This window comes from Lates calcarifer, linkage group LG20 (assembly GCF_001640805.2).
Source record: "Lates calcarifer isolate ASB-BC8 linkage group LG20, TLL_Latcal_v3, whole genome shotgun sequence".
Taxonomy (NCBI): domain Eukaryota; kingdom Metazoa; phylum Chordata; class Actinopteri; family Centropomidae; genus Lates; species Lates calcarifer.
In genome coordinates, this window is record NC_066852.1 from 3,207,782 (window position 1) to 3,230,747 (window position 22,966).

Consider the following 22,966-nt stretch of genomic DNA (forward strand, 5'->3'; position numbering starts at 1 on the left):
TGGGAAATGTCGGAATTTCACACTAGGATAATACCTTTAAGCTGCTTATCCTGCAGGGGCAAACCTAGAGACATTCTATTCTGCATGAATACATATATACATACATGCATTGACTGTGCGGTTATGTGTTTACATTTGCACTATATATATATGTGTATGTGTGTGTGTGTGTGTGATGAGACTGACTTTATGTGGTAACACTGGTTTGAGGCTGCGGCTGAAGTAGCTGAAGTTGTCTCCGTTCTTATGGACCTGCACACGCTCTCCATCGTACTTGATCTCTGAGTACATCCCGTTGGGGCATTTCTTCATGGCGTACTCGATGGATTTACATGCCTCTGCCTGAAATCACAAAGGAAAACAGTCAATCACAAAGCTCCCAGCAGGTAACCAAAATCTTATGCTTACATTTTATTAAAAGTTTTCCCTGGTTGGTCCACTGACACAAGTGTTTCCATAAAGGATTATTCTGATATATTTATTTTCAATCGTGGTGTAATACTTGTGGCTATCCTTCCTATTTTTAATGGACATTTCTGGTTTGCTCACTTGTGGTTTTACCTTCAGTCAGGCTGAACTTTGTTTGTTTACAACCTGTCTAGTCATTTTTTCTGCCCTGTCTGACATCACTGTAGAGACGTTGTCAATATTATGCTCTTGCAGTAGAGGAGGCTGCAGTTCTAAGACCGCTGTCCAAGGACTCCATCCCTAGGACCCTAGTCTTTCACAACAGTGCCACCTAGTGAACTGGTTAGGATTAAGGGGTAGAGGTAAGGTTAGTACTAATGACAGTGAAAGCAAACAAACCTGCCCTTTACTAAATAAGCATGCATCATGAACTCACTTCCATGGTAACGGGTGTTTGTGTCATTAACAAAAACCTAATTAATTCCTTTCAGTGTGGTACCAGTATGTGGTCTGGTAATACTATGCTGTTACACTAATTGATATGACTAGGCTGGTAATATGACTGAATGTTCACCTGCTGCTCTGTGTGCACTAATTGCATTTCAGAGCACATCATCCAAATAAATTATACTTAATTTTATGTCCGTACTCCTCCTGACTCTGTTTCATGTTTCTCCCTCAGCTATTGTGTGTACTGGATGTAACAGAGGGCAATGGAGCTTTTTGTGAACTGATGTTAAGGAGAGAAAGAAGTTAGGACTGAAAACACTTAAGTTGTAAGCCTGTGGGAAGCTGGGAACTGGACCATGCTACTCATTTGTAAACTAAAATATGATATAACTGCAGTGAATTTCAATTTACTTTCATAGTGTGTGTGATTAAAAGTCTGCTGTGTAATGTGAAATTTAACGGTCTGTAGGTTTTTGGGGAAACTGTTTAAATCATGCTGAATTAATACTTGCATTTGCAGAAGGGGATTCACCATATTCATGTTTAGAGTACAGAGTTATCTGCAAGGACCAGCTGCTGCCTGTTTGGTCAGAGGCATCAGCTGCAAACACTGTGAACATCATATTTTCTACATCTTGTGGAGTTTTTGCCTAATCTGATGGAAACTGGGGATCAAGTCAGTCACAAACAGTCCATCCCCTGTTACTGAATGCTATATGTGGAGGTGTGCTTGCTTTGTTTAATGTGTATGGTCATCTTAATCTGAAGAAAAAAGAAATTTGTTTTCTCTAAATCTTTTATCTTGCATACAAAAGTATATATAAAAAAAAAAACTACAAATTTGAGGCCTTTAAAGCAAGAGGTTTAACAGCGCCTCGGTCATTAAGACCAAGGCATCACATTGAATTACTTTCACAATGCAGAAGGTCACATCTTATTTAAACTTTTCTCTTTTATAAACCCAAAGTATTAAAGCAACAATTACAGTCTTATTGGAAATCTATTTCTAATTTACTGGGTTTATTTTCACTGATAACCCACATACCTTGCCCTAAAGCTAAAGTAGATGATTTTAGTATTGGCCCTCTGCTGGATACATGATGTGTAATGATTTAACAATTAAATGAGGTCATTCCTTGGAGGTCATGTTCATTGGATTCCATTGGAAATACTCACCAACATAGGCTGAACAGGGGTCATGAGAGAGGCCTCCACAGTGAGGAGTTTCCTGGGTCCTGAACCATTAGACGCCTCCTGCTGATTCCTCAACACCCGTTCGATCACATCACCCAGATTACGTGAGGCCTTAAAGGCATCATAAGCATTTGGATCCACAGCATCCAGGCTGCATAAAGAAGCAGTAACAAAAGATCAATAGCCTTTTTTAAATGTTTAAAGAACATAGTGTATATTAACTTCTACACAGTAGACTAAGACACTTACACATGTTTTGCACCGGCATTCATCTTCAAGTCATGCTTAATAAGTCGAATGATGCATTTCAGGTCATTGCTGGTGCATCTATGATGAACAGAGAGTGTAGATTATCACTGGGGTAAAAGCTGTGACGTGCTGGAGTATTACAGGACTTTATGGAGCAGACATCTTTATGACCACAGAGTGTTTAAAATAATAATACAAAAGCAGTAAATATACAACATTTACATTAACTGGACTGCAAGTCACAGAAACTGTAAGTAATGTGGAAAGAATGTTGGGAGATTGTTGTTCTGTAATGTAATGTAATGATTCATATGACTTGTTTTTCCATATAAATGTCACATAACACCAGTAGACATTTTATTCAGTACAGGACAAAATAATGCTTCTGTCCGTTTTATATGACAAATAAACAGAGTCCAGCTGAGCTGTCTGCAGCTGTGGAGGGTGGAATGTCAAATAAAGATGTCGTGTGTGTGTGTGTGTGTGTGTGTGTGTGTGTGTGTGTGTGTGTGTGTGTGTTAGGCTTGCCTGAGGCAGATAATCTAAAAAGACAAAACTGCAAAACCAACAAATACTAACAAAAATCAGTACAAGCTAAACAAGTGGAAACAAATAATCACACCATTTAAAAATACTGAGAAAAGAAATCACAAAATCTGTCTCCCTGGCTTTTACACAGTGGTGAAGTAAACTGTTTACAAGCACTAAAATACACTCAGTAGGCAGTTAATTATGTACACCTAGGAAAAACTAATGCAGTCTAATACAACAGTCCCGCACTAAATCCTACGTTTATGAAAGTTAGAATGTTCAGTTTTTACTGAGATTGTTTGATTCAATTTTAAGATAATTTTGGAGGATGTAGTTTGTGGTGCAGTATTCCATTATACAAAGAGGTGTTTATATTATTCTGTCCACTCCATTTATATCAGTGAGAGTGGGCTAAACAACAGAAACACCTCTCTGTGTAATGCAGACGTAACTACACTGAACAGTTGTATGTTAAGATTATATCTGAATTTCTGCCACATGAACAATTCTGTTGTTTTTGGATACATTCAAAAAGCAGCAGGTCTGCAGTCCTTATTATTTTAATCAATTACCTTCTCTGTACAACTTCACTACTCAGCCTAATTAATATGGAAATGATGATGTGCTGGAAATGAAATTACTTTTTGGCAATATCCTTCCAGCTCAGTCTGTTGCTCATCCTCCTTGGTCAGCTGGGCGAGGCGGGTCAGGGATGCGTCCACTTCCTGGATGGTCAGTAGGCTCTTGGCAGCCGGAGGAAATGATTTACTCTCCTCGAAGAACATCCTCACTGTCTCAGATACATCGCCCTTAAAAACAAAGACACCAACTGTACTGTAAGTGTCATACTTTTGATAATATTCACAAAGCAGGAGCGTTTATGTGTGAGAACATATGGATCACAGACCTGTTCCAGATCGCGCACCATGGCATCCTGGTCACACCTGAATATGCGGCTGAAGAGTTTTACAATCTGCTTGTCATTGAGGTTGTAGACACTTTTTATGACGCCTGGCAAGAGCAGTTTCACGGTCAGGAAAAGATCTCCGTGGAACTTATCTAGAATGACAGAAAAGTAAGTTTAAGACAGTTTTTTACTCAGAAATCCTGGCTTTGGATTTTGTCAGATGCTGTCGTGCTGATTAAACAAACCACACCAACCTCCAGCTGAGCCCTTCTTGAGATACTTCTCAATAATCTGTGTCTTGGCATTATAGCTGTTGTTTTCTGCCACCATAGCACAGAGCTTGCGAAACTCTCTGAAGAGGCAGTCCTTGTGCTGGGGGTCACAGAGCTGGGAGGACAGAGCGCTGCCTTGGCTGGCTTTGGCGGGGGAAGAGGATGATGGTCCTGAGCTGCTGGAGGTGCCAGCCTTCGCAGCTGACAGGAGAGTAGACATCAACCGGACATCAAGGTGACATTCTCCCGATTTGAAACAGCTTTAATGATTATTAGTAGGTTTCAGAGTTTACTCATCTCTTTTAAGGGAATCATTTGGCTTCTATAGAACTTCAGCTTTTATTTTAACTGTCCTAGCTGAGTCTCCCAAGCTGTTTTCTCAGCCTATGCAAATTTTAATGCTGCTCGTCATTATTTATGCTTATGTTTTAAATTCTAACACTTAATTACTGATGCCTTACATTGTAGCTGACACTATGGATACAAATCAAGTGTGCTATATCTATCAAGGCAAATCCAGACCATCTTCTTAATGAGACCTTGTGGTCTAGAAATTTGGTGCAACTGGTTCAAATTTTTATTTATCCCACGTGCAATAAGTGTTCTTAATTTCAATACACCAAAAACTGCCTCTTACCCTCACACAGCTGAAAACTTAATCTTATCCCTCCTCTTATTGGTGTCATTTTTCTTTTATCATTGGAACCTTTTATTGCGTTTTGTATCGCGTGTCAAGCACCAGCGCTCTCACTGTCCACAGTTGTCTTTACTGGGTTTATATTTTAGTTATTTATATTCTTATACTGCCTTGCTGTGAAAAGAATTTCCTCTTGTGGCATGAAAATGATGAGAGAGAAGTTATCCACTTTTATATCATGTTATTGTATCCATTACTTTTCATTGAGCAGCTTTTTGTATCGTTTCTTCTTCTGTAAAAGGCTCTAGTACAAATAAGGAACTGTTTGACCTTGGTTGTCGTTTCTTACCAGTGAAGCCTGAAAACTTGCGTGGAGCGTTGACAGATGGGTCAGCAGGAGGACCCATCAGCTGGCCTGTGGTGTTCAGTTTGCCCTGCACCTTCTTCTTTGGACTTGCATTGACTTTGGCCATTAGGTCTGCAAGATTAGACGAGTGTAGAGCAATAAGAACGATGTGAGACACCATATTTCAATGCTCAAGCCTTTAACAAGAACACATGAATGAATGATGAATGAACACTGAATGAGTTTTTAATGTCACATAAATGTATGACTACACATATATATAATATGTACTTTCATACACTCTCTCCCAGCAATATGACAACGCATACAAAATGTGTACATGCTAGACACCCTCTATGCAGTACAAAGAGGCAAACCCTTACACAGCCCAGGTACAACTACATCACATGATAGAGTAGCATTGTATTTGGTTTGTTAAGTCATCTAATTATTTGTACTGGCTGAACAGGTAAGGTGACATTAGGTGCCATAATGACAGACACACCCTGCATGGAGTCACATTAAATACTTAAATTCATACACTGTAAGTCCAAAAGAACCTAATTACTGGATATCAGAAGGTCAGACAGATATTAATAATGGCAGGAAGACTTATTCCAGAGAACTCTGTACTGATATGTGGTGCCTCTGATTTCTTTTTATTATATATCACTGAATGACTTGCCCATTATATAGTTTTTACTTGGAGTGTATTAATTGACCGGTGCTCTCTAACTGGGTAACACTTCAGTGGACAGAAAAGTGTTTCTCCATTGCATTGCAGCCTCTGGTCAGTTTCATTGACTTTCTAAATGTGTAATAATATCATTATATCATCTGTTTATGTGCTCCCTACAAAGGTACACACTTGAATCTAAAGCACAAACAAATGCAAAAAACAAAACAATAATTTTATTTACTGTATTTAAGTATTGAACATGATAAATATGGCTTTTGGATTATATAAAACAGTAAATGTGGGTGTGGGTCTGTTGTACCTGAAACATGTTTGTTAATGAGATCCTTGTCTTCATCCTGCAGCTCCTCCCAGCCTTCCAGATCCGTGATGTCCTCAATCTTCTTCGTGGTGGCTCTTGCCCTCTCCAGCTTCTCAAATATGCACTTCACATGATACCACTCTTTCATCTCCCCTGCAGACTCACTGAAAGGGTTTGGCACAATCTTCCCTATCCGTACTATGCCCTTCTGGATTTTGTCCTTGCATTTCTTACAACCTGCAGTGCCACGTTTGGCGTATTCCACAAGGAACCTCTGCTCTGCCATATCTGGCTCGTTGGAGAAACACCGATGCGGAGAATACCGAGGAAGATAGTTTTGGAGGAGGCTGTGATTATGGGATACTATGGACAAGGTACAGATTGCCCTGGAACAATTAAGCACATACACGGGTGGAGGTAGTTGATGTCCAAAGCATGAAGAGACAGGAAAGGATCTACACGCTTTCAAGAGTTGCTGACTCCTAACAAGTGCTCGAGGAGTTTGTAGGCGTAGACAGGCAGTCTTGGGAGCTAACAAAATAAGAGATCTCTGCATCCAGTTGTGATGGTGGGCAAATTACAACCTTAAAAAAAGCAAAGGGACATAAGAGTTAGAGAAGTCATTATTATTAGCTCTGTATAAAAGCTGCCTTGGCATATCAAACATTACTAAAACCAGCATAACTGACTCAGCTTGGCCAGTTCATCCCAGGTTTCAGGACCAAAGTACGCCCCCAGCAACTGATTCCCATAGTGTCCAGTTCATCTTGACCCTTGACTGGTCAAATTTCGTCACTTATGTTTAGAATCCAATATTTTGATTAGATGAAGTTACATTAGCACCTCTCCTCATTAGTAACAGCTGTGTAATCAACCAAAATGTCTGAAAATGTGCAGAAGAAGAAGAATCTCGACTCATTTCTTGATATGTTCTATCTCTGAACAGACAGGGTTAACCAACTAAGTAATAAATAACATGACATAAAGAGTACATAGATAGTGCTATGCATAGTACATAAGTTGAACACATCTTTTTGTAAAAACCTGTTTTGAAGACACAAAGCTAGCTGCTGGAGCATCACGCCGCTGAATATTACAAAGAAGATGGTAATGTTATTAGCTACTTATAATAACATGCTAATCCAACTATAATTTTCAAGAACAGCATTTGAGAAATATGCCATATAAATATGCAGACTAAGAAACTACACTGCATTATATGCATTACATTACTAATTTGTTAACAAAAGGCGGTGAGACGTTTCAACAAAACACACAAACTGCTAATGTGTCTTGCAGCATTTTAACAGCAAATTAGACTTAAAAGTTCACCTAAGCTGCACGTTTAAAGACAGCCACAATTATAATGCTCTAGTTAAATATTTATACATGTTAACGTTGGGTGCAGAAGATACGTGGAAGTTTGACGACACGCAGGCAATTGTTAGGGTTAACTTGTGGATTAGCATTAGCCACACTTTCTCTGTTCTACATACAGACGGCTAACCGAGCTACCTTACATGCACAGGAGCTAACAAAAAATATTAGACATGTCGCTAATATCTCTGCACATAAAAAGGAACTATACCTTGAAGAAGCTTAGTAAAATACGACAGCACGGTTTAAATTTCTACCCCTCCTCTTCATTGTTGTTAGCCAACAGCTCAAATAGTGTCAAGAAACCCTCAATTACAATAGAAGAAGAGGCAATACACTTCCGGCGTGGCCCTTCAAAAATAAAAGCCACATTAGGAGAAATTTGTGTTATTTTTTATTAAAAAAAATAATTTATTTACACCCTCTGTACATTAAGCGCGTACTATTGCTCCACCTCGAACACCTGTGATCACCACAGGTGGCCCGCCAAAGCTTCTCACCTGGATCGCGGAATATGAATTAATTCAGAAAACGCGAGGAGGTATTTAGCATATCTAGCATTTGTTTTCCTTAACATTGACCGCTGCACATTGATTTTCATATATTTTCTTATTTTTACTATTTGTAAAACTACAAAATTTGACCAATTAATTTGTTTCGTATATTTCCTGGTCTCAACCAGTTTTGCTGTGGCAGCTGAAGCAGACCAATAACATGGTCAAAACCGGTTATAGTTGATTATCATTTCCCGCCAATTATGACTGCATTCTTCAAATACGTTTCCGGAATCTGCCTCTTGGCGAAGACCTGAGAACATTTTGTAGTTAGACCTAATATCTAGTTATAATGGATTTCCCATCTCTCTGTTCACACTGATACGGACAGCGTAAAAAAGAAATACATAAATTACATTAATTTTATCAGTGAAAATATGTAACAATTATAGGCTTATCAGGTCTAAATAAGTGTAAATCTTTTTTTTATTGAAAGTCCCCAACAATGTCTGCTCAGTAAAATTCTGGCCCCTGGACAAATGGAGTAATGACCGTCGTAGACATGCTTTATTTTGAAGGATTAGCTGCCTATTTCCGGTAAATGTAATGTGAACTTTGCTGAGCTTGACGGAGCTACACAAAGCTAAAAGCCAAGGCAGCTACAGCATGGGCTGCAGGGGCAACACTGCTCGTTTGCTCGTGTATATAGAGAAACGACAGACCTTTAAATACACAGCAGGATGCAGACACCGCCATCTGCTGAACCGGAGCACTTAACCCATGCATAACTCAATAGCTAGTTTTAAAACCTAAGTAGATGGTAAGTTAGTACGAGTAATTTCAACAGAAATGGTAGATCAAATGGACTTCACTCATAATAACTCACTTATTTACACTCAGCATCTTTTACTAATATGAAGTTTTACAATCCCCCTATTTTTAATTATTATTATTATTATTATTGTATACCTCCTACAGTAATTAATATTTTCATCTTATTCATGCATCGCCATTTTCATCTTGTTTCCTAGCAGAACATAACATCAGACAGCTTCATAGTCGGTTAAAAAACAAACGTACTGTAAATATAATTATATGGCTGACGTAACGGGACATTTGAAGACATGAAGACACCCTAATTAGGGACACGAAACAAACACAACTTACTGTCAGTTGCGCAACCCATTGCGCTTTATATTTCCGACGGTACCTTAATGCAGCAAGAGCCCTCAAAACATTTGTAAACACGGTGAGCGCTCTCTTTTCGTCTACGTAAATTGCGTATACGTCAACATAATCCAATGCGCGTGCGACCAATTTCGGACGCACATTCTACGGAAATAACCAGAAGGCGGCGCTGCGACGCTTTCACTACGCAGTGCGCGAGTACGCGGAGGAGATGTCGGCAGGGAGGACCCAGATATATTATTGACGTTATTCCAGGTTGTTCGTAGGAGATATTTCTCATCAGATCTGCAGTGAACTACAGAGCAAAGAATGGGAAGGAGTATACGTGGTGTTTTTAACGCTGAAAGCCTGGTCGTCTCCACCGAACACCGACTTTTGCTTTTCAGCGGTATATTCAGGAGGGACTAGCTTCGGGGAAGCAAGCAAGCTAGCAGCACAGGCTAGCTTCGCAGCGAGGCTAGCTTGCTAGCAGAACTGCTGCCTTTATCGTGGCCCTCAACGAAACTCCCAGCTAGCATCCGTCGCATGCACAGAAAGAGAAAATGGTGAGAGCTGCGAATGTGCTGTTTTATTAAATTTAATCTGCTATTTAAGCAGTGTTATTGTCTGGCCTGTAGTAAACCCTGTTTGTCACATTGCTGTCACATCTTTGAAGAACTGTCAAACGGCCAGGTAGCTAGCTTACCGAGCTACAGGATTGACAGCTTCTGTCACCTGGCTGGCTGCGGTCGAACTCAGCACTAGATTTAAAATCCTTGCAGTGAAAAGATCGTTTAATACTAGATGTCTTCACTTTGTAGAATTGAAATAAGAGAGTCTTTGGAGTTGTTAGTAACATTTATATTTTTCTTTATCATTCTTCAACAAATTTCTGAGCTCTTACTGACTGCTGCAGCAATATTTTGGAGCAGGGAAATGAGATCAGTTCAAGAGATAGATTCCCCCATGTTACCAGCCTTGGACATACAGTATTATGTTTGAAGAGTATGGCTAAAAGTCTTGCACAAGCAGGTAGTGATAGTACGAGGAGTTGGCAAGACGTCCTGTACAACTGGATAGGTTGTTGAATTCACACGTTTAGGAATTATGTGCATAAACAATGATATTGGACATACATCATAGTGGAAGCTCTTTTTTCATTTTTTAAAACAACTGAAAATGTTACTGGCACCTTCAAGAAATGATAATCCTATTCACTGCCTTTATATGACATCTATTTCCTCCTTTTAACAGCTCTGTATCTGGTATGCAGTAAAAACTTTTGCATCGCATTTGTAAGTCTGTTATACAGTAGTAGTCTGAGCAATTCCATTTTTTTAAAGTTGACATTGCACTAGTCAGAAAAAGTTGCTTCATTAACAGATTGTCTTTATAACAGTGGTGAAGACATGACTGTTCAAAGCCTCAATCTAAACCACCCATTCCACGTCAGTGCTATTTTAGTCCTATAAAGCAACTGGTTTATGGGATAAATTTAATGAGTGGTTGTTAAAATTCTGCTGACAAATGTCCCATTGAAACATCAAACTCCTGCTAAAAGCATCTTGCTAAACCGCCTGACCTTAATTCTAGCTGTAAAAAATAAAAAAAATCACCATGTCAAGGACTGCTTCATGCTTTTTTTTTTTAACCACAGTTTCTGACCCATTCGTTAATGCATCACATTTTAGATATTTTAAATTTACCTAGTACAGACTCAAGGTTTGAGACTTAAGACCTAGGCAGTCGTTAACCATTGTTCAGGTCAAATCTGTTTAGCAGTTACTTCATCATCTATATTAATACATAGATACAGATAATGAATAATTTTAATAATAAGAATTAAATTATTGCTTAAATATTGGGACATTTGTGTATTTGTCCATATGCAGGTGTACCTGTTGAATCCTATAGAGAACCTGAGAAGCTACATCAACAACCGTCCACCACTGGTCATTTTTATGATCAGTGTCAGTGCAGTGGCCATCGCCTTCCTGACCATCGGCTATTTTTTCAAGATTAAAGAGATCAAGTCACCAGAGTTGACAGAGGTGAGGCTCACACACAGAGTTCTTTAAAAAAGTTGAAATTGCTTTGTTTTCTCCTTAAAGTATCAAGTACCAGTGAAGTGTGGTGGTCACTGTTAAATAGTATATGTCATCTGCCTGCCACAAAGATGCATGTTTCCAAAATTTTAAGCCATGCCTCATTTAGTTTATGACCTGTTCAGCCTTTTCTAGTCTCACCCACTTTACTCTGCAGGACTAAAATAAGCTCCTTTTAGTACAACCATTAGGTTTTCTACAGTGAAAGCTATACAGTACGTTTGACTTCCTGTCCATCTGGCTGTAAGTTTCATACACAAGCTGCATGAAAATAAACCTTTGCATGTGAATCTCAACAGGAAGCATATGCAAATCAAAAAGGCTGTAGGTGGTGTCATAGTTGGATGGAGTGTGCCACGAATAGAGCAAGTGATGTGAAGTGTTATCTGCTAATACATAACTTAATTATCATGAGGGAGGTTCTGTGCATGGCATTTCATACTTTGATGTAGTGGTGTAAATCAGATAATAGACGATTTGTTAATCACAGCACATTGTCATGTCCAACAATCAACACACACTTACTCTTTGTCAGGACTGGAACACCTTTCTGCTGCGCTTCAACGAGCTGGACTTTTGTGTGTCAGAGAATGAAACGATAAAGCACGGCCTGAATGAATCAACCACGCCAGAGAGCATGGTTGTGACCAGTGGCCAGGCTCGTTCCAGCACCCAGTCTCCGCTCTTGCTAGAGGACTCAGGTCCCATCAACATCTCAGTCCCCATCACTCTCACGCTGGACCCCCAGCGCCCGTTTGGAGGATACTCTCGCAATATCACCCACCTGTATGCCACAGTGTTGGGACAGCAAGTTGGTCTGTCCGGTAGGTACTCTTTATCACTTGCACTTTTTTATTTCCCCATAATCCGTGTTCAGAAAAAAAGTCTTTTTATGGTACCAGGAAAAACGGTTGGACTTCAAAGACTAAGCAATAAATACTGGGAGGTGAAGCGAAGATAAAATCACTAGTGTCTGACCTGTGTACCTGTGTATGTGTTCCTGTTTGTGTTTGTATGTGTTCATGTTTTTGAAAACCTGTTTTACTCCATTTTACTTCATGATAAAAGTTCCAACATAGAAGTGCACAGTGCTACTAACTGTGCTTATGGATTAAACTCCATATGTTGCAACCATCAATCTGTTAATCTGCACTATAGACTGAAATGTATAATTATTATTTGTTATGCGATTAATGTACGCAGTCCATAGTGTCTGTTTGTTACTGACTTGGGCTGTTTCTGTGTGGCTGCTGCAGGGAGGTAATTCATGCCTTTTGAAGCTGGGAGTTTGTCCTTTTAATGGGTTTTAACTTACATCTTTGTGTAGTGACTTTACTTAAACATGGGGAGGAAACAATGTCAGCCTTGTGTAACGTTAAGCTGTTCTTATTCAGTCCTCCTATAGGTTTCAGATTTAAAGGTTTCAGAAGGCAGAAGGAAAGTTAAAAGTGAAAACCCCTTGTTTTGAATACATCATGTGCGCATGTGCACGTCTTTGTTTGTGTATTACCTTTGTGTCCTGTGGCAGCACATCTCTGGTATGTTGGCTGTACAGCTCCACAGAGAAAGAATTCAGGAAGGTGGAAGAAATGACTGCAATGTTAAACTTGGCAGATTTGTGTCTTTCAGGCTGGGCATAAATCAGCCAGATGGTAAAGTTATGCATCTATGCAAAGCAGCTAAACTTAAATGTCAAACTTGAATCAGATGTCATCTTTGGCGAAAATTAAACATGTAGTGGATGTGATGGCTTTCCAAAACCAACATCATTGTTGTGAGGATAAGTAAAATGGTCATCTTAAACCATTACTTAGTGACAGAGCAAAATGAACATTTTGTGTCTCTATCTCTGTTCAGAGGAGATTAAATTCCCCTGGGTAAGGTCAGGTAATTTTATTTTTTACAGCCTTACACACTGAAGTTAATCCCATCCAGATTGGCTGTATATGGGTTTTAGCTTTCTGACTTTGAGGACATTCTATCTCCAAATAATTCCTCTGTTTTGATGAACTCTGGTGTCCTCTAATAATTTCACCTCTAGGCAGATAGATAACTTGCCGTTGTTATTGAATGTACAGTATGGTGGGATACTTGTTCCAGGCTCAGTGACTTGCCATCATGTACTTAGTTTTAGATTAAAAAAGCACTGGAATGGAAAAGCAAAGTTGATAAGGAGCAATGCAAATATTGTATTAAACTGAGCAAATAGAGCTGTCTGAATAAAGTTTACACAGTGTAAAATGAGAAGAGAGTATTCCTTGGAAATGTCAACGAATTCCTTCATTGGAACCTTGTGAAATCAATTTACCGTCCAAAACTGTTTTCCTTAGATTATAGGATATATCATTCATAAAGTAATACAAAAAAATCTTTAGATATTATTCTGACACCCTGGTTGGTTTTCTGTATAAATGCACATCTTCAATTATGGTTCTCATGTCTACTTCTCCATCTAATTAACCTTCAGGTGTATCTGGAACAAATGAAATCTTGAGAGAAAATTACCTCAATCAAGTGTCTGATGACTAACTAGAAAGGTCATCAGTTATTTGACTTTGTATAAGCCTACAATCAGTGTGTCATTTGTTATCAGGGGAGAAGCTTGGTATCACTGTGGCTGTCCCTGGTTTCCTGCAGTGAGAATTGTGTGCACACTGTTTACACTATGTTTAGGCTCTAATAATTTCCTCAGAGGTAGGACACACCTCTCTCTAGGCCCGCAGGTTGTTTTATTCTGATCATGGTTAATCACAAGCAATTATTCCCATGTCAACATAACAATTACCAGAATGTGGATAGGAAGGTTTGACGCATATGAACCGAAAACAAAAAAGTGAAAGAAATTTGGACAGACTGATTTTTCTCTCAGGGTTAGTTTGAAGTCCAAGTCTAATCATGTCAATCTTTTAATAATCTGTTCTGCTCTCATCGTAAAATCACATGTTTTTGTGCGTAGGCCGGGAAGCCCATGAAGAAATAAACATCACTTTCACCCTGCCTGTATCCTGGAACTCAGATGACTGTGTACTGCACGGACACTGCGAGCAGGTGGTGTTCAGCACTTGCATGACGATCACAGCGGCCAGCAATATCTTCCCAGTCACAGTGTGAGTTGGACTGCCTCCCTGCCTCATGGGAAGACACTTTATATTTCAGAGCTGGATGATAACTGACTAAATGAAATACAGTATCCTAATGCTTTTATCTTCACGTCATTTCATTATGAGTATTAATGCATACATACAGTGTTGAATCTCAGCGATTACACTAGTCGGTGATATGGTCCCTGAGAAAAGATAATTAGTGTGTGAATGACACATAGAGGTATTTATTGTTCTTTACACTCAGCTACAACAAAGCAAAATATTTTCAGATCAGTCCAATACTAAAAGCTGAACTGTTTCTTTTTAAATATTTTCTATACGTATCCTCCTCATGGTGGAGTTTGGTCAGATATTATGTCTGTACCTCTGTTCTGTGTCATCTCTTTGTTTGTAAGCACATAATAAATTAATTAATTGTCGCAGCAACATGGTGTAATATAACCAAAGAACGTTGCGTTATCAGGTTCCTTATTCAAAGCTGTTGCCCGCAGATATTAAAAGCTATAGATGATGAGTATTCATCCCATGAGTCTGTACTGCAAAATGAAACTTGCTCTGCAAGTCAGTATCGTTTACAGACATTACAGTCTGTAATGGTGTCTGTAACACTCTTTTTTTTTCTGCTCTCCATTTTAGCAGCTAGGTAGCCCCATCTCATATTCTGTGTGATATTCCAAATAAGGCTGCTATCTAGGTAGCAAAGGTTGAATCCCAATTAAATTCTAACTTCAAACATCCATGTGTCATTCTAAAGCAAATTGTTTCACAAATGATTTGCACATGCAAATTATGAATTTGCAAGCCCTACTAAGTTCTTGCAAGTTCACTCTTGGAGCACAAATATGTTATTTGTTTTGATTAGTGCAATGTGTAAAAATGAGAAAGAGGAAATGATCTTGTGTAGCAAATAAAGCATGCACTTTGAGAATGGGGTGAAAGAGACTCTTGGACCTTGTGGGATGAGCAGCAGCTTTTCTTGCCAGTCAGTGAAATTATAATGAGAGCACTGCAGCCAAAGTGGAGATATTTAGCTTTATCAGATGTTAGATGTGACTTAGTTATTGGTAGTCTGACACTGCTTTCAGAGTGGACAGCTACTATGAATGTCACACTGTAGTATCTCACTTCAGTGGAAAGTATTATGGGGTATTAGTTGTCTTAGATACACTTGGGAGACCTCTGGAGGTCCAAAGATAAACTGCTCATGTGAAAATAAAAACTCTTTACACCACATCACAGTTCTCTTTTCTTTAAAATGTCCAGTATTTAAAACATGATGAAATAAATGACCAGATGAGTAAATAAAGAGAATTGCATCATGTAAATGAGCCAACACAGTTCTGAAACACGAGGCAATAAACATCACTCTTGTGTTTTGGTTTGCAGGCAGCCGCCACACTGCGTGCCGGAGACATACACCAATGCTACATCTTGGTATAAGGTGTTCACCACAGTCCGTGACTCCGATACCAAATACAGTCAGGATTACAACCCCTTCTGGTGTTACAAAGGAGCCATCGGCAAGGTGTACCACGCACTCAACCCAAAGCTTACTGTCATCGTTCCAGATGTGAGTCATCATCTCCTTATCTTCTGATCGCAAACATTTCTCAGATTCATTTTATTATGCCTCTGCACTGGTGAGAGCCATGGCCAGAGGCATAATGTTGGTGGGTTGTTGTCCAATTCTATGAGCGCAATGTCTCAGGAATGGCTCAAAGGACTGCAGGCAGTAACTCTAGTCTAACAGAGTTCCTGGATCAAGTGTCAAATATTGTCATTAGTCAGGATCTCTCAGGTTGTAGGTTGACTTCTTCCTAATGTCTGCCCGCTGCCACTTGAATTTTATTTAATTTCACATTCTCTTCTTCGCATTTTTCTGATTTATTAATTCAGTGTAATGTAATGACAGCTGTAATATTATTTGAATACTATGACCAGAAGATGTCAGATGATTAGTGATGTACACTATCTACATTATGTTCATGTGGTATTTTATACCTAACTTAATAGATGTTTCCTTTTCTAGAATGTTCTACAGTCATTTAGTTATTGTAGTGCAGCACAAGAAAAACGCAGGAAAAGCCAAATATGCCAGTATGATTGTGTATCGGAATCATTCAGGTGTGATTTTTCAGGCAGGATAACAAATCACTCACTCACTCCCTTATAAGACAAGGTCAATGTGACCAAACACAAAGCCCATTCTGAAAGCCATTCAGTCTTAGTTCTATACTGATGGCAGTAGATTGTTCCACGATTACAATGATCCCATTGACAGACCACAACTGGGCACTGAATGGTCCAGCGAGCCTGAAAACAATTTAAAAATATATGCTGCGCCTGCACAGTTACCTGATCTCAGCCCACTTGAACACACAGAGGGTTCGGGAGTGGTGCTTGAGACAGACTCTTCCACCATCATCAACAAAATAACAGAGAGATGGACTGACACTTGCTGTTTCCCTCCTTTTTTCTTTTATTTTGATAAGTGGAGCCTAAATGGCTGTAAAAATTCCAGCTATGTTTTTCTTTTCTTTACTCCTCAGACTCATTGTGCAAATAAAATTTGTCTAATGTAATCTGTATTAAAAAGTCTTCAAAAATCTTTGATATCAAGTGATATGAAGTTGTATTAAACCGCAGCCAGTAATTTTAATTTTGAAACAAAGCACTATTAAGTTATTTTTAAGACTCCTAGTCATGTAATTATTAAGTTGGCTCTAAGAGAGGGTAGTGATATGGCTTTTGCAAACCACGCAGAACTGGTCTGACAGTGGATGTTGTGTGTCACCTCACATATTTTCACACTGCGGACATTGCAGTTATGGGATGCACCTTAAGTATTAGGCAACTTTCTCAAACACGACTCAAACCTGAATTCTAAGTTTGAGCTATGTTTGATAATGCATTCTGACGAGTAGCTTCAGGGGTGGTGTGGAAAGAAAAACAACAATCTGCACATTGTTGCATGACTGATTGACTGAGACTCTGCCCTCACAGTGAGAAAACACTGGCTGAAAGACATCAACTGTGCCTGTTCATACAGAGCAACGTGGCTTTGAAGCAGCAGTGAAAAGTGTGTAGACAGTGTGTAAAAATGTTGTGTTGCGACAAGAACACATGCATGTGGTGTCAGCTATACAGTACAAGGCCCTCTAACATGTTAACTATGTTACTAAGTGTGTTCAAAGTTAACTGATTATAACTCTATTCAGTAAGAAACTCAATTCCCACAGTCTCATGCTGCTCAAACCATATTCTATTAAACAAATATACTGTGATATGTACAATGTATTTATAGGTGGTGACATTAACCGATTACCAGGGATCATGTAGAAAATGCCTTTGGATATAATGAAACCTTCAGTTAAACTGGGATATTTAACAGTGTTTAACTCATTTCTTACCAGGATGACCGCTCCCTCATCAACCTGCATCTGATGCACACTAGCTACTTCCTGTTTGTCATGGTCATCACTATGTTCTGCTATGCAGTCATCAAGGGGCGGCCTGGCAAAGTACGACAAACCAACCCTGACTTCTGCCCTGAGAAGGTACAACAGACACCAGCAGTGCTATATGACGTGAACAGGTAGTTTCAGCCAAGCATCAACTGACCAGTGATTGGTCAAAGACATGATCCAATCACTTCTGACTTTCTGCTGCTTTTCCAACATCTATGGATATATATACATATATATATATAATGGCTGTAATGTGGCACATTAACTCCTTATTGCTTGAGAAATGATGAGCACATATTCATACTGACAATGTTAACGTAAACATATTTGCAAATTCTGCTTCAGCTGGTAATATTTAAAGTGATTATAGCAGGAGATGAGTTGTTGGTGTGTCCACACAAAAGCTGTAAACCTGTGAGGACGTTGTCATGTGCTGCTGATGGTCCTTGGCTGTGCCTGCTACGTGTATAGTCACATCTCACTCTGAGTGGTAAAGGAAGATTGTTCCTCTTTGGTCTTGCTGTGTGTTCCACAATACACACAACGAATTCTCACCTTTCGTCACAGCCACTGTACGAGGAGCCAGTTCAGAGATTATCAGATTTAAGCTAGGTCAGCATGCTCTGATTCATTGTCTGAGTTAGGCCAAACGGAAGATTTTGAGAGCTCTGCTGGGGGAACAAATTATACTGATTTTGGATACAGACAGGCAGGGGTGGAGCTGAACTAAAAGTTGTATAGTTCTTCATCTAACAGCTCAACTGTGACTGTTTCTGTTTATGAAATTCCTCCCTGCAATTTTTAGAACACGTCTGCTGACCACACAGCTCAGAATATGTCCTTATTTTGTTGCCTTGATGTGTTTTTATTGAAGAAGAGCCCCGCCTATGCAGCACCGCTCAGTCAGAGATAAACACGTCATCGAGTTGAATTTGGGGCTTTGTTAAAGGGAAGTGTCAGTGTGAACTGAGATGTCCTTCACTTTGATCATTTTGGTGATTTTCACAGCAGTTGTTTCTTCCTGTTTATTGAGGAGCTTTTAAATCCTTACGTGCACAATTCTTCAAGCCACTACATTTAGATGTAGGATTTGAAAATTTCTTATTGTGTCAAAAATGACACGCTGTCAGAGAGCACTCAAACAACAGTCAGAATTACCTGAAGGAAGCAGTCTTTTCTGTCATCTTGCATTCATCTGATTTCACTGCTCCTGTGTGAGTGTGTGTGTGTGTATTTTTTCTGTGAGGGATTGTGAGGCTGTTTTAATGCATGCACTAGTCATTGTCACAAGGTTGTGAAGCTGCACTAAATTGCATTTCTTCTGTTGCAGGTGGCGTTGTCAGAGAGTTAAAAAGACGTCAGAGAGCTATGTCAGAACTTACCTGTAACGTGGACAAACTCAAAGAAACAGAAGAAATAAAATAAACATACCAGTTGCCTAGTGAACCCTGGAAATACAATAAGGGACACAAAAGCTCTGTGAATGCATTACTCTTGCAATGTTGGGTTTCTCCAACCAAAGATATACAAGTGCCTGTATCTGTGGTGTAAATATTTGTAGGAACTCTGATATTCTGTGCAAAATCTTTTTTCTTCTGGTTTATTATTATTATTATTATTTTGCCTGAGTCCCCTTGTGCCATGTCCAAACATGCAGTACGCAAACAAAGCAAAACCCCACATTCAAGAACTACATTGCCATTTTTTCTAGCAGTCATGTAGTCTCATTTTCAAGCAAGATAGAGAAAAAAAGTCATTTCAAACCACAGAGACATGGGTCTCCCAAAACAATTCATGACATTAATCACAGATTTTGGATGAGTTTTTGCTGTAAATGTCTTCAGATGGGTTTGAGATATCCAGAGTATTTTTTATCTCCCATGATGAGAGAGCATGATGATTAGTCACTTGAAATATGTTTAAGTGAACTAAATATGCTTGAATAACTGGGTTGAGATATTTGCTTGGGGATGAGATGCTTGTGACACATTAAAATTGAATATTCAGTATGCACTTGGCGTTGCAGCTTCAACAGGGAAGAGAATGAATGTAGCATGTTTCTCTGCACCAAACTCAACAGTGTAATCAACAGTCTGATCAGAATTTGGACATAAAAGTAGCTTTGCGCAATTAGTTTATTTAATTGAACTCTCAATCATATTTTGTCACGACCAAATTAAATTCCCATTTTCCCCTGTGTGTCAGTAAACATGGAGTAAAGTATTCAGATGATTGCACTGTGCACAATAATGTATGAATAGAAGACAACATCATCATCAGTAAAATTAATGAATCCCACTTTAATGGTGGTTAAATAAGCTGCGGAAACTGTGGTTTGTGTTGAAAATTGTTGAGACAAGTAGATGTCGTCAGACTTCAAAACAAGATTTTCTGCCTTTTGTTTTCTTTCCTCTGTGGCTTCATCACTCACCTGCCTCTCGTGTTTTATCAGCTGCCAGTCGCTCTGCAGCAGTTTGGTAGTTTTGGCTTCCAGACTTATGTGATGTTCTATACAGTTCTTCTTTGTTGCACCTGGATGAAGCAAAACATGTTCTTGCCTTACCTACAGTACAATATGACTGACTTGCTTGCTTAAAAAATAGGCGAGAAGATCATTTTTCTCTCTTTCCAATATGAACTTGTCAGTCCCTTCTTCCACAGCCATCTTTCTTTCTGTTCTGTTCCAGTATGAAGAGCCTGTGGTTTGAAATCAAACTTGTCACCTTGTGTCCGATTAATGTAAATGTCAAGTGGCCCTTGAGTTATTATATTTTTGGATGCTTTTTAATTACTTAAGCTTTTATTTTAAGCAAATCGATATCAGTTGCACGTGATCAAGTGTTTGCATAGTTAGTGCACCTTCAGATTTCTTGCACATTTTGAGTTATTTGCTCCTTGAAGACAGAAAAAAAAGTCCATATAGCAGATGTAAACAGTCTGATGTTGAACAAACAAGTTTGACTCCTAAAAATAAATATGATTATAAATTATCATATAATTGTATGTATAAAATTAATATATTTATGATTAAATCATTTAAGTTTTATTATTTTGTAATACAACAAAATGTGCAAAAACTCACTTGGTGGGTGTGTGTATGTGTGTGTGCGTGTGCGAGCGAGTGCCTGAGTGAGTGAGTTTGGAAATGTTTGGATAAATAAAGGCGGGTTTAGACTGATTCTCTGAAAGCTCGTTCTGAATGACTAAACGTCTGGGTACTTGTAAGTGTAATGGGATTTTTTCACTGCACAAGTCTGTTTTGACTTGACTGGGCACAGAGATAAAAACAAGCTCTCCTCCCCTGACAGACTAAAGTTTGCACATTTTCACATGAGTTGTTTTGTTGTGCTGAAACTCTTAACTGTAGCTTTAAGGATAAATTTGTGCTCCTCCAATGGTTATATAATTCATATTTTGAGAGCATGGCTGACTTTGACAATCATTTATTCTAAATGAACTGGAACACATATTGGATTTGCAAGTTTAAATTGTAGTTAATGTTAAAATCCTGAGTCACCAACCTCTGTCCACTGTGCTGTTTTAACACACATGTAAAGTCTATTGAGCTGGTCTTTGCCCAGAGAAGATGCAGTGATAAAATCCAAACCTACCCACAGTCTTAAAGGAAAACTGGAGAGGAAAAATCTAAATCCGCCTTTAACAGCTGTTATGTATGACTTTTTTTCATTAGCAGTTACTGATAGATTTTACTTACCTCTGTGTTATAATTTTGTTCCATAATTGATGTACCTGTTGAATGTACTTTTTTAAAATAAGAAGCATAATCTAAATCTGAGATGCAAGAATTCCAAGTGATTTTAAAATCTGATGTAGTTTGATTATTGAAAGGCTTTACTTGAATTGTGTTTTAGTTTGAGTGGTATTCATATAAGGGTTTTTTGTGGCAAAAATGAATCTCTTGTCACATTATTGTATCAAACACTTTGTATATTTGTCGTTTGATTTTCTGTGTGTGTGTATGTCAGTGGATGAGTGAGAGGTGTTGGGTTTTGGTCCCTAATGGTCGTCATAAACTTTGCCCTCCACGCTGAATGATGCTTGGACAAGTCTTCCTAATTCTGATGTGCATCATATTTTGATCATACATCTCTTGCTTTTACCGTCATCGCGCTCTCCTGTGCCGACTCTTTTTGGAAGATCTGGCAGCTTTTACTGGACGGTTGGGTTGGCAGGGGTGTATGTGAGTGGGGGAAACTTGAAGATGTGAATGAAGCATGCTATGTTATTGCCAAACCGTCATAATTAGTGTCAGTGACCTGCATTTACTTGTGTCTTATCCCTCTTTGTGTATGATTTGCTGTTTTCATCTTTGGTTGGAATTGCATCTCTAATTGCAAAATGCCTTAACATTGTCCACTTTCATTGGAGTTTTCTTTGTTTCACATATCTCATATTGTAAAAAGCACCGGCTTTCCAGAAACAGATCCAAACACAATACTCATGTTATCACCTCAAATGACCACGCTTGCTGTTGTAGTTCTGAATCTACTCCACTATATCACTGAGGACTGGAGTAAAAACAGTGGAGCCATATTCTCCTTAAGTTCCAACATCTCACAGCATACTTGGCTTTACATAAAGCAAAATGCACAGAAGTCTCCTATATAAGGCTGCCATTTCACCTTGTTATCCTTTCTGTCATATTAGCAGCGCTTACAGGCAAGTATTAAGCCAACTCTGTGCCTTCTGCACTATCGAGCTGCATCCTCCTCCCTGTACATACAGTAGATAGGACCGTAGGTTTAATGTGGCTAGGATGTCATTCAAATCCTTTTCCTCTCCAGTGGAACTGCTGTAAATGAATTCAAGTTTAAATAAACTGTCTCTAAAGATCAACATCACTTTGTCCCTGACACTTCTTCTATTCACCACCATATAGTTTTCATCTTTCTCTACAGGGAGATTAATGGTGTGCCAGTGGAGATAAATTGAACTAATTTGCTGGTGCTGGAAGTAAAATGCCATGCAAATAGAGCTGGAGACCCAGGGCTCAAACGGTCTGTGTGGGAGTTTAGGTATTAACCAGGTGATAGAAAGAAAAACAATATCACCAGACTTGTCCTTCAAAGTTAGATTAATGTGGATTTTGTGAATTGAAAAAACTTTAATGACTCTCAAGCAGAGGCTTTAAACACATGCTATCTTTTTGCTGGTTGTGGTTGGAGGAAATGATAAAAGTTCCTCACACGTTAAACTATTTATCAGTGAGACTCAAAGGGCAGATGGCAGCAGGGCAGAA

General features: G+C 38.9%; 2 protein-coding genes across 3 annotated transcripts in view; one reads left to right on the forward strand and one right to left on the reverse strand.

The window, feature by feature from the left end:
- lig3 (ligase III, DNA, ATP-dependent) overlaps positions 1-7,671 on the reverse strand; it is a 17,453-nt gene extending 9,782 nt beyond the window's left edge. Inside the window, 11 exon segments of the mRNA XM_051078767.1 lie at positions 187-342; positions 2,035-2,203; positions 2,302-2,379; positions 3,474-3,487; positions 3,489-3,641; positions 3,740-3,891; positions 3,994-4,212; positions 4,998-5,126; positions 5,993-6,576; positions 6,682-6,770; positions 7,581-7,671. Of these exon segments, the coding sequence (XP_050934724.1) occupies positions 187-342; positions 2,035-2,203; positions 2,302-2,379; positions 3,474-3,487; positions 3,489-3,641; positions 3,740-3,891; positions 3,994-4,212; positions 4,998-5,126; positions 5,993-6,548 (1,626 nt within the window). The 5' untranslated portion in view covers positions 6,549-6,576; positions 6,682-6,770; positions 7,581-7,671.
- Positions 7,672-9,221: 1,550 nt separating this feature from the next.
- On the forward strand, positions 9,222-22,563 carry tmem248 (transmembrane protein 248). 2 transcript variants are annotated; one of them, XM_018693780.2, is made up of 7 exons: positions 9,222-9,596; positions 10,923-11,081; positions 11,671-11,959; positions 14,092-14,242; positions 15,626-15,809; positions 17,653-17,834; positions 19,037-22,563. In XM_018693780.2, the coding sequence occupies exons 1-7, from the start codon at positions 9,594-9,596 to the stop codon at positions 19,092-19,094; spliced, it is 1,026 nt and encodes a 341-aa protein (XP_018549296.1). In that variant the 5' UTR covers positions 9,222-9,593; the 3' UTR covers positions 19,095-22,563. The 2 variants fall into 2 exon arrangements, with proteins under 2 accessions (XP_018549296.1, XP_018549297.1); XM_018693781.2 differs by having other exon boundaries at positions 17,653-17,796.
- The last annotated feature ends 403 nt before the right edge of the window (positions 22,564-22,966 follow it).

Coding starts and splice junctions, on each gene's coding strand:
- tmem248 (XM_018693780.2), top strand. Junction 11,082..11,670: donor AGTCACCAGAGTTGACAGAG/GTGAGGCTCACA, acceptor ACTCTTTGTCAG/GACTGGAACACCTTTCTGCT. Junction 15,810..17,652: donor TTACTGTCATCGTTCCAGAT/GTGAGTCATCAT, acceptor ATTTCTTACCAG/GATGACCGCTCCCTCATCAA.